Below are 12,802 nucleotides of genomic sequence, written 5' to 3' on the forward strand. Positions count from 1 at the left end.
GCATCGGCATTCGGCATCATTGCCGGCTATTTTTGAAGTACTCCGTACGGACCGCCTGTCAATCCACGGCCGCATGTCCAGCCGCAAACAATGGTCTTGTTCATTTTTTACGGGTCCGTTTACGATCGGGCCGTAGATTCATACATAGTGTGCACTGTGCAGCCGTATATCCTATACTTTCCAGCGTACGCATGAACCACCAAAAATACCGCCGCACAATTACAGCCGCAAATACAGCCGCACAGTTACATAGTCTGAACCTGGCCTTAATATGTATATGGGGTGCAGTATATGAATATGTATATGGGGTGCAGTGTATGTATATGGGGTGCAGTATATATATGTATATGGGGTGCAGTATATATATGTATATGGGGTGCAGTGTATGTATATGGGGTGCAGTATATATATGTATATGGGGTGCAGTGTATGTATATGGGGTGCAGTATATATATGTATATGGGGTGCAGTATATATATGTATATGGGGTGCAGTGTATGTATATGGGGTGCAGTATATATATGTATATGGGGTGCAGTATATATATGTATATGGGGTGCAGTGTATGTATATGGGGTGCAGTATATGGCTGCGTTCACACTACGTATATTTCAGTCAGTATTGTGGTCCTCATATTGCAACCAAAACCAGGAGTGGATTAAAAACACAGAAAGGCTCTGATCACACAATGGTGTAATTGAGTGGATGGCCGCCATATAACGGTAAATAACTTTCATTATTTCAATATAACGGCCGTTCTTCTAAAATAACAGCAAATATTTGCCATTATATGACGGCCATCCACTCAATTACACCATTGTGTGACCAGAGCCTTTCTGTGTTTTTAATCCACTCCTGGTTTTGGTTGCTATACAGCCTCAAATATACGTAGTGTGAACCCAGCCTATATGTATATGGGGTGCAGTGTATATATGTATATGGGGTGCAGTGTATGTATGTATATGGGGTGCAGTGTATGTATGTATATGGGGTGCAGTATATATATGTATATGGGGTGCAGTGTATGTATGTATATGGGGTGCAGTATATATATGTATATGGGGTGCAGTGTATGTATGTATATGGGGTGCAGTGTATGTATATGGGGTGCAGTGTATGTATGTATATGGGGTGCAGTATATATATGTATATGGGGTGCAGTGTATGTATGTATATGGGGTGCAGTGTATATATGTATATGGGGTGCAGTGTATGTATGTATATGGGGTGCAGTATATATATGTATATGGGGTGCAGTGTATGTATGTATATGGGGTGCAGTGTATGTATATGGGGTGCAGTGTATGTATATGGGGTGCAGTGTATGTATGTATGTATGTATGTATATGGGGTGCAGTGTATGTATGTATATGGGGTGCAGTATATATATGTATATGGGGTGCAGTGTATATATGTATATGGGGTGCAGTGTATATATGTATATGGGGTGCAGTGTATGTATGTATGTATGTATATGGGGTGCAGTGTATGTATGTATATGGGGTGCAGTGTATGTATGTATATGGGGTGCAGTGTATGTATGTATATGGGGTGCAGTGTATGTATATGGGGTGCAGTGTATGTATGTATATGGGGTGCAGTGTATGTATGTATATGGGGTGCAGTATATATATGTATATGGGGTGCAGTGTATGTATGTATATGGGGTGCAGTGTATATATGTATATGGGGTGCAGTGTATGTATATGGGGTGCAGTGTATATATGTATATGGGGTGCAGTATATATATGGGGGTGCAGTGTATGTATATGGGGTGCAGTGTATATATGTATATGGGGTGCAGTGTATATATGTATATGGGGTGCAGTGTATGTATGTAGATGGGGTGCAGTGTATATATGTATATGGGGTGCAGTATATATATGTATATGGGGTGCAGTGTATGTATGTATATGGGGGGCAGTATATATATGTATATGGGGTGCAGTGTATGTATGTATATGGAGTGCAGTATATATATGTATATGGGGTGCAGTGTATGTATATGGGGTGCAGTATATATGTATATGGGGTGCAGTGTATGTATATGGGGTGCAGTATATATATGTATATGGGGTGCAGTGTATGTATATGGGGTGCAGTGTATGTATATGGGGTGCAGTGTATGTATGTATATGGGGTGCAGTGTATGTATGTATATGGGGTGCAGTGTATATATGTATATGGGGTGCAGTGTATGTATGTATATGGGGTGCAGTATATATATGTATATGGGGTGCAGTGTATATATGTATATGAGGTGCAGTGTATATATGTATATGGGGTGCAGTGTATATATATGTATATGGGGTGCAGTGTATATATGTATATGGGGTGCAGTGTATGTATATGGGGTGCAGTGTATGTATATGGGGTGCAGTGTATATATGTATATGGGGTGCAGTGTATGTATGTATATGGGGTGCAGTATATATATGTATATGGGGTGCAGTGTATGTATGTATATGGGGTTATGTATATGGGGTGCAGTGTATATATGTATATGGGGTGCAGTGTATGTATGTATATGGGGTGCAGTATATATATGTATATGGGGTGCAGTGTATATATGTATATGGGGTGCAGTATATATATGTATATGGGGTGCAGTGTATGTATGTATATGGGGTGCAGTATATATATGTATATGGGGTGCAGTATATATATGTATATGGGGTGCAGTGTATGTATGTATATGGGGTGCAGTATATATATGTATATGGGGTGCAGTGTATATATGTATATGGGGTGCAGTGTATATATGTATATGGGGTGCAGTGTATGTATGTATATGGGGTGCAGTGTATATATGTATATGGGGTGCAGTGTATGTATGTATATGGGGTGCAGTGTATATATGCATATGGGGTGCAGTGTATGTATATGGGGTGCAGTGTATATATGTATATGGGGTGCAGTGTATGTATGTATATGGGGTGCAGTGTATATATGTATATGGGGTGCAGTATATATATGTATATGGGGTGCAGTGTATATATGTATATGGGGTGCAGTGTATATATGTATATGGGGTGCAGTGTATATATGTATATGGGGTGCAGTGTATGTATGTATATGGGGTGCAGTATATATATGTATATGGGGTGCAGTGTATGTATATGGGGTGCAGTGTATATATGTATATGGGGTGCAGTGTATGTATGTATATGGGGTGCAGTATATATATGTATATGGGGTGCAGTGTATATATGTATATGGGGTGCAGTGTATGTATGTATATGGGGTGCAGTATATATATGTATATGGGGGGCAGTGTATATATGTATATGGGGTGCAGTGTATGTATGTATATGGGGTGCAGTGTGTATATGGGGTGCAGTGTATGTATGTATATGGGGTGCAGTGTATGTATATGGGGTGCAGTGTATGTATGTATATGGGGTGCAGTGTATGTATGTATATGGGGGGCAGTGTATGTATGTATATGGGGGGCAGTGTATGTATGTATATGGGGGGCAGTGTATATATGCATATGGGGTGCAGTGTATATATGTATATGGGGTGCAGTGTATGTATGTATATGGGGTGCAGTGTATATATGTATATGGGGTGCAGTATATATATGTATATGGGGTGCAGTGTATATATGTATATGGGGTGCAGTGTATATATGTATATGGGGTGCAGTGTATATATGTATATGGGGTGCAGTGTATGTATGTATATGGGGTGCAGTATATATATGTATATGGGGTGCAGTGTATGTATATGGGGTGCAGTGTATATATGTATATGGGGTGCAGTGTATGTATGTATATGGGGTGCAGTATATATATGTATATGGGGTGCAGTGTATATATGTATATGGGGTGCAGTGTATGTATGTATATGGGGTGCAGTATATATATGTATATGGGGGGCAGTGTATATATGTATATGGGGTGCAGTGTATGTATGTATATGGGGTGCAGTGTGTATATGGGGTGCAGTGTATGTATGTATATGGGGGGCAGTGTATATATGCATATGGGGTGCAGTGTATGTATATGGGGTGCAGTGTATATATGTATATGGGGTGCAGTGTATATATGTATATGGGGTGCAGTGTGTGTATGTTGTAAGAGAGGCATGGTTTGGGAGCACAGATATCTGCCACTGAAGTGGTTAGACTGTGTCTGGTAAGCCCTGGGTGTGTCTCTGGTAACCAAGGGGTTAACCCAGACACAGGTAAAGCAGGATTGATAGCCTGGTTGTCTGTGTCGGCCATAGCTAACATAGACTGATTGTTAAAATACGTACTGGGAGCTGCTTTTTCTGGAGTGAGTGAGGTTGGCAGTGGGACGCTCACTCCACCCGGGCTTCGGTCCTGGGCTTCCATAGGCCACAGCTGGGGGTCATCGGGGCCTTATAAAGAAGCTGACTGCAGTGCTGAGTGTGGCCGGACCTGGGGAACTGTCTGCTGGAATACTGAAGGGATTGCATGGGCCGCACCATACTCTGTTATTTGTACCCGTGGGCCCACGTATAGTCAGGGAGCGGTTATGTACTAGTAAGTGCTCAGCCGAGCAGGGTTTGTTTGTGTTTAAGCCTTTGTTAAGGTTTGCTTTGTGTTTTGACGCTAAGTGTGAAATAAAAACACTTAAATTGGACGTTACCCTGTCTGTGTCCCTGCTTACTGCACTGCTACCTAGGATCGAGCAGAGCTATTCCCCACATATGGTGGCTCGGAGCGGCCATGGTGCAGTGAAGCATACACTTGTTGCATGTCCTGGCTTTAAACAGCGCTGAAGCAAAAAGCCACAACCATGGAGGAGCTGATTAAGCGGATGGTTCAGTCCAACTTACAGCAGCAAGAAACTAACAGACTGCTAGCACAGCAGATGACAGCACTAGCGGCTGCACAACAAAAGCTGGGTGCAGCGATGCCGGAACATGACGCCAGGAGGGAAGTCCGGAAAGCCATGACAAAGATGACGTCCGAGGATGACGTAGAGGCATTCCTGATGGGCTTCGAAAGATTGGCCACCCGCGAAAGGCTGCCGCAGCAATACTGGGCTGAGGTGTTGGCACCTTTTCTCATCGCAGAGCCACAGCAGGCCTACTTTGACCTAAGCGAGCAGGAAGCCCGGGATTATGCCACAGTGAAAGCAGAGATCTTAGCCCGCTTAGGAGTTGATCTACCCCCTCGGGCTCAAAGAGTCCATAGCTGGAGGTACCAAGAGGCATTACCACCCAGGGCCCAGATGCACCACCTCATCCACCTGGTCCGCAAGTGGCTTCAGCCGGGACATCAACCCCGGCCCAGATGGTGGAGAAGGTTGTCTTGGACCGCTTTCTGAGGGCCTTGCCGGGGGAGATACAGCAGTGGGTGGGGCATGGGGACCCAACTGATGCTAATGCTCTGGTGGGGATGGTGGAGAGGTACTGGGCTACCCAAGCTCTGACAAAGAAGGCCTCTCAGTCCCTGGCCAACCCGAAGGCCCATGGTATCTGCCAGTTCCCGGGCCAGATCAAATCCCTATGTTCGGGAGATACCCCAGGGGAGGAGGAGGGGGGAGGCTCCCATCTGTTGGTCCTGCCAGGAGCCTGGCCATATTGCAGCCAATTGCCCCTACGTAACTGAGCCTATGGACTGCAGCTCTGCACGGAGGGTGTCCCTTTATGCAGCCCCGGTTTATACGGCTGCCATTCCAGGCTCTGTCGATGAGTGCCACCTATGCCAGGTGACGGTAGCAGGGCGCCAGGTCCTGGCCCTGCTGGACTCTGGAAGTCGGGTGACACTAATTAATGGGTCCCATATCGACCCTGGGTCTGTAACGGGCCACACAGTAGGGGTCCTGTGTATTCATGGAGATGTAAAGGTCTATCCCACCGTGACTGTTGCCATCCAGACCTCCTGTGGAGAGAGACAACATGAGGTAGGGGTTGTCATGAACTTGCCCCATGACCTTATTTTGGGACGGGACTTCCCCTTGTTCTGGACTCTGTGGCGGAGAAATCAAAGGTCGGGGAGCCCACCGCCTAGAGTACCCCCCAAACAGAAAGGACAAGACCTAGACCCTGAGCCCAATGACCCAGACTCTGGGGTACCTGCCGTAGGGGTGATCTGTGAAGAAAATAATGTTAATTCTGTATTTCCCCTAGAGGTAATGGCAGGTGAGTCTGAGGAGTCTGTGACCGGGCCACAGTTGTCTGATTTGGAGATATCCCGTGACAACTTTGGCACCGCACAGCTCCAGGACCCCACACTGGTCCGGGCCAGGGAAAATGTTGTGGTAGTGAATGGGGTGCCACAGCACGCCAATGCTGATCAAATATTTCCCCACTTTATGGTTGACCAAGACCTACTATACCGAGTTGATAAGTTGCGGGGTGAGATCTGTGAGCAATTACTGGTTCCGCAGCCTTATCGCCAAACGGTTCTGATGTTGGCTCATAAATATGTGCTTGGTGGACACCTAGGGACCACAAAAACGCTGGATCGTATCTTGCAGCGATTCTATTGGCCAGGGGTATACGGTGAGGTTAAACGTTACTGTGAGTCGTGCCCCGAATGTCAATTGCATGCACCCATGGGACATTTTCGAAGTCCGCTGGTACCTCTACCCATCATCAAGGTCCCATTTGAAAGGATCGCCATGGACTTGATAGGTCCATTGGTTAGGTCTGCTCGGGGGCACCAGCATATACTGGTAGTAATGGACTATGCTACCGGTTATCCTGAGGCCATCCCACTGCGGCACACATCGGCAAAGCTGATAGCCAAGGAGCTATTTGCCATGTTTTGCCGAGTGGGACTACCCAAGGAAATCCTTACGGATCAGGGTGCCCCTTTCATGTCCAAAGTCACCAGGGAACTGTGTAAACTCTTCAACATAAAACAGCTACGCACGTCTGTATACCATCCTCAGACAGACGGACTAGTAGAAAGGTTTAATAAAACCTTGAAGAGTATGCTGAAAAAGGTGGTGGACAAGGATGGGAGGGACTGGGATGTAATGTTACCCTATTTAATGTTTGCCATTCGGGAGGTACCACAGGCCTCTACTGGGTTTTCTCCCTTTGAGTTGATCTATGGCAGACATCCCAGAGGCCTGCTGGATATTGCAAAGGAGACTTGCAGGAACCCACCTCCCACAAAAGTATTATAGACCACATTGCTGGTATGCAGGACAGGATGGCGGCTATTATGCCCATTGTTAAGGAGCACATGGAGGCTGCTCAAAGGGCCCAAAGCCGGATCTACAACAGGTCCGCCACAGTAAGGACCTTTAACCTGGGCGACCGGGTTTTGGTTCTAATTCCCACCGTGGAAAGCAAATTTTTTGCCAAGTGGCAGGGACCCTATGAGATAATCGAGAAGGTGGAGGAAGTTAACTACAGGGTACGTCAGCCTGGTAGGAGGAAGCCTGAGCAGGTGTACCATGTCAATTTGCTGAAAGCTTGGAAGGACAGGGAGAGTCTGCTTACAGAAAGGTCTCCAGCTAATCTCCCTTCTGTACTACCCCCTAAGGCTACAGTTAAGCCTGCGGTGGCCGGTGCAGAGGTGACAATTTCGGAAACCCTCACAAAAGGACAACGCCAAGAGGCTAGGGAATTTGTGGCCAGGAATACAGACGTGTTTTCGGAATTACTTGGGCACACGTCTGTAATCAAGCATGACATTGTCACAGAGCCAGGGGTAAAAATTCGTCTAAGACCATACCGAGTCCCTGAGGCACGTCGTCAGGCCATTGCAGAGGAGGTACGGAACATGCTACAGTTAGGCGTCATAGAAGAGTCCAAAAGTGAGTGGGCCAGTCCCATTGTTCTGATTCCCAAACCAGATGGGACTCTTCGTTTTTGTAACGATTTCAGAAAGTTAAACGAAGTTTCCAAATTTGACACCTATCCCATGCCACGTGTAGACGAGCTTATTGAAAGACTGGGAAGCGCTCGGTATTTCACTACGCTCGATCTCACCAAAGTATACTGGCAAGTACCCCTGATGGAGAGCGCTAAAGAAAAGACAGCCTTCATCACCCCTGGGGGTCTTTTCCACTATGTCGTGTTACCGTTCGGACTTCACGGGGCTCCCGCGACGTTCCAACGCCTAATGGACATAGTGCTGAAGCCTCACAGGAGATACGCATCAGCATATCTGGATGATATTATCATCTTCAGCTATGGCTGGGAGAGTCACTTGGCCAAAGTACAGGCCGTAGTGGACTCTCTAAGGGCAGCTGGCCTCACTGCAAACCCCAAGAAGTGTGCTGTTGGGATGGAGGAGACACGCTACCTGGGGTATGTGATTGGACGAGGTGTAATTAAGCCGCAGGTCAACAAGGTTGATGCTATCCAGGGATGGCCTCAACCTGTGAGCACCAAAAAGGTCAGGGCATTCTTGGGCATTGTTGGGTATTACAGGCGGTTTATACCCAACTTCGCCACAGTGTCCGCTCCCCTGACCGACCTTTTGAAAGGAAAAGGGTCAGTCATGGTGCGGTGGAATGCCGAAGCAGAAAGCGCTTTTCAGGCCTTGAAGTTGGCGTTGTGTGGATCCCCCGTCCTCATTACGCCAAGCTTCAAGAAAGAATTTATTGTGCAGACAGATGCGTCAGAGGTAGGGCTGGGAGCTGTTCTGTCACAGGAGGTGAACGGAGAGGAACATCCCGTTACCTACCTGAGCAGAAAACTCACACCAGCCGAGAAAAATTACAGCATCGTGGAAAGGGAATGTCTGGCGATAAAGTGGGCCTTAGAGGCACTAAGATATTACTTGTTGGGGCGACGGTTCCGTCTGATAACTGACCACTCACCCCTCACTTGGATGAGTAGGTCCAAAGAGAGAAATGCCAGAGTCACAAGGTGGTTCTTGTCTCTGCAAAATTTTAGTTTTTCAGTGGAGCATCGAGCCGGGAGACTGCAAGGCAACGCGGATGCCTTGTCCCGGACCCATTGTTTGATGTCAGGAGTTTGCCCCAGTGGGTCTAGACTGAGGGGGAGGGAATGTAAGAGGGGCATGGTTTGGGAGCACAGATATCTGCCACTGAAGTGGTTAGACTGTGTCTGGTAAGCCCTGGGTGTGTCTCTGGTAACCAAGGGGTTAACCCAGACACAGGTAAAGCAGGATTGATAGCCTGGTTGTCTGTGTCGGCCATAGCTAACATAGACTGATTGTTAAAATACGTACTGGGAGCTGCTTTTTCTGGAGTGAGTGAGGTTGGCAGTGGGACGCTCACTCCACCCGGGCTTCGGTCCTGGGCTTCCATAGGCCACAGCTGGGGGTCATCGGGGCCTTATAAAGAAGCTGACTGCAGTGCTGAGTGTGGCCGGACCTGGGGAACTGTCTGCTGGAATACTGAAGGGATTGCATGGGCCGCACCATACTCTGTTATTTGTACCCGTGGGCTGGAGTGCTGGTCCCACGTATAGTCAGGGAGCGGTTATGTACTAGTAAGTGCTCAGCCGAGCAGGGTTTGTTTGTGTTTAAGCCTTTGTTAAGGTTTGCTTTGTGTTTTGACGCTAAGTGTGAAATAAAAACACTTAAATTGGACGTTATCCTGTCTGTGTCCCTGCTTACTGCACTGCTACCTAAGATCGACCAGAGCTATTCCCCACAATGTATATGGGGGGCAGTGTATATATGTATATGGGGTGCAGTGTATATATGTATGTGGGGGGCAGTGTATATATGTATATGGGGGGCAGTGTATATATGTATGTGGGGGGCAGTATATATATGTATGTGGGGGGCAGTGTATATATGTATATGGGGGGCAGTGTATATATGTATATGGGGGGCAGTGTATATATGTATGTGGGGGGCAGTATATATATGTATGTGGGGGGCATTGTATATATGTATGTGGGGGGCAGTGTATATATGTATATGGGGGGCAGTGTATATATGTATATGGGGGGCAGTGTATATATGTATATGGGGGGCAGTGTATATATGTATATGGGGTGCAGTGTATGTATGTGTGTGCCCACATCTGTCCTGCTCATTCCTTCCTGCTCCCTGCAGTCTCTGTCAGCCCTTGTGTTTCCCATCCTCTCCATTATGGGGATCTGCAGCTCCATCCTGTACCTACAAGCTGCTGCTGCTGCTGTGTTATCAGGGTTATACAGTTACTATACATTATATACCACATGCTGCTATACTGTACAGTAACTTATATATCACATATCCAGCTGCTGCTGTGTTATCAGGGTTATACAGTTACTATACATTATACACCACATGCTGATTGCTATACTGTACAGTAACTTATATATCACATATCCAGCTGCTGTGTTATCAGGGTTATACAGTTACTATACATTATATACCACATGCTGCTATACTGTACAGTAACTTATATATCACATATCCAGCTGCTATGTTATCAGGGTTATACAGTTACTATACATTATACACCACATGCTGCTATACTGTACAGTGACTTATATATCACATATCCAGCTGCTGCTGTGTTATCAGGGTTATACAGTTACTATACATTATACACCACATGCTGATTGCTATACTGTACAGTAACTTATATATCACATATCCAGCTGCTGTGTTATCAGGGTTATACAGTTACTATACATTATATACCACATGCTGCTATACTGTACAGTAACTTATATATCACATATCCAGCTGCTGTGTAATCAGGGTTATACAGTTACTATACATTATACACCACATGCTGCTATACTGTACAGTAACTTATATATCACATATCCAGCTGCTGCTGTGTTATCAGGGTTATACAGTTACTATACATTATATACCACATGCTGCTATACTGTACAGTAACTTATATATCACATATCCAGCTGCTGCAGTGTTGTCAGGGTTATACAGTTACTATACATTATATACCACATGCTGCTATACTGTACAGTAACTTATATATCACATATCCAGCTGCTGTGTTATCAGGGTTATACAGTTACTATACATTATATACCACATGCTGCTATACTGTACAGTAACTTATATATCACATATCCAGCTGCTGTGTTATCAGGGTTATACAGTTACTATACATTATACACCATATGCTGCTATACTGTACAGTAACTTATATATCACATATCCAGCTGCAGTGTTATCAGGGTTATACAGTTACTATACATTATACACCACATGCTGCTATACTGTACAGTAACTTATATATCACATATCCAGCTGTTGTGTTATCAGGGTTATACAGTTACTATACATTATATACCACATGCTGCTATACTGTACAGTAACTTATATATAACATATCCAGCTGCTTCTCATTGTTTCATCTCTTCTACATGTTATTCAGAATAATAATCAGTATATTTGGGGGGTGGAACCAATTGTCTGCAGATCAGTAATTTCTTATGGGGAAATTTGCTTTGGTATAAGAGTGGATTTGGATTACAAGCACGGTCCGGGAGCGGATTATGCTCCTAATCCAAGGCACCACTGTGTAATGATTACGGATAGTCAGATCTGAGGATTACAGTTCACTATACGGTTCGTCATAAGACACCATCACAGTGCGGGGAGTGACTGTCGCTTTCTCCTTTAGTTTATTCACCGAGAGACGAGAGTCACAGATGTGGTTCAGCTACGACGAGGAAAGAACGAACTTCCAGCACACAGGTGAGCCGAGGCGAGACACGCTTATTACACACTAAATACCACCTATTAAACTTATTACACACTAATTACCACCTTTTACACTTATTACACACTAATTACCACCTTTTACACTTATTACTACCAATTAGAAGCTTATTACACACTACCAGCTATACTTATTACACACTTATTACACACTAATTACCACCTATTACACACTTATTACACACTTATTTCTACCAAATTAGAAGCTTATTACACACTTATTACTACCATTTACACACTTATTACACACTAATTACCACCTATTACACACTTATTACTACCATTTACACACTTATTACACACTAATTACCACCTATTACCACCTATTACACACTTATTACTACCATTTACACACTTATTACACACTAATTACCACCTATTACACTTACACACTTATTACCACCAATTACACGCTTATTACACACTAATTACCACCTATTACACTTATTACACACTTAGTACCAACAATTATCGTGCGGTTACACGTAACGATTATAATTCAAATCTTCGCGATAACGATGGCATTTGAGCGATAATCGGCTCATGTAAACACAGCGTACGATCAAGCAACGAGCGATAAATCGTTCTTCGTGATCTTTCAACATGTTCTCAAATTGTCGTTGGTCATTTACTGAAAATTCGCAGATCGCTTGGTCCAAACAGTCTTTCACTGATTCATCATACAGTATGTGTGAGAGAGGCTTAAGTGACGATATAGTGTTCCATCTAAACGCTGATCGTTATAAAAAACACATTGTTACTTCGACATTGTTAATCGTTCGATTGGGCGAATTATCGCTTTTGTAATCGCAGCACTACACGCTTATTACACACTATCTACCACCTATTAAACACTTATTACACGCTTATCTACCACCTATTACACATTACACACTTATTACCACCTATTACACACTTATTACCATCTATCACACGCTTATTACACACCTATTACCACCTTTAACACGCTTATTACACACTTTTCACCACATATTACATGCTTATTCCTCGCTTACTACATGCTTATTATCAGCCTATTACACACTTATTACTGCTTGTTGCACACTTATTACATGTTCATTACTCGCTTATTGCACACTTATTACCTCTCATTAGGGTCCATTTACACAGAAAGATTATCTGAAAGATTATCTGCAAAATATTTGAAGCCAAAGCCAGGAATGGATTTGAAAAGAGGAGAAA

At 44.5% G+C, this 12,802-nt stretch overlaps 1 protein-coding gene across 1 annotated transcript in view; it reads left to right on the plus strand.

Annotated features, from left to right (window-relative positions):
• LOC138769904 (serine-rich adhesin for platelets-like) overlaps nt 1–12,802 on the plus strand; it is a 79,010-nt gene that overhangs the window by 63,576 nt on the left and 2,632 nt on the right. The window contains exon 12 of the mRNA XM_069948638.1: nt 11,502–11,575. Within this exon, the coding sequence (XP_069804739.1) occupies nt 11,502–11,575 (74 nt within the window). The remainder of the gene's footprint in view (nt 1–11,501; nt 11,576–12,802) is intronic.

This window comes from Dendropsophus ebraccatus, chromosome 12 (genome assembly GCF_027789765.1).
Source record: "Dendropsophus ebraccatus isolate aDenEbr1 chromosome 12, aDenEbr1.pat, whole genome shotgun sequence".
Taxonomy (NCBI): Eukaryota; Metazoa; Chordata; class Amphibia; order Anura; family Hylidae; genus Dendropsophus; species Dendropsophus ebraccatus.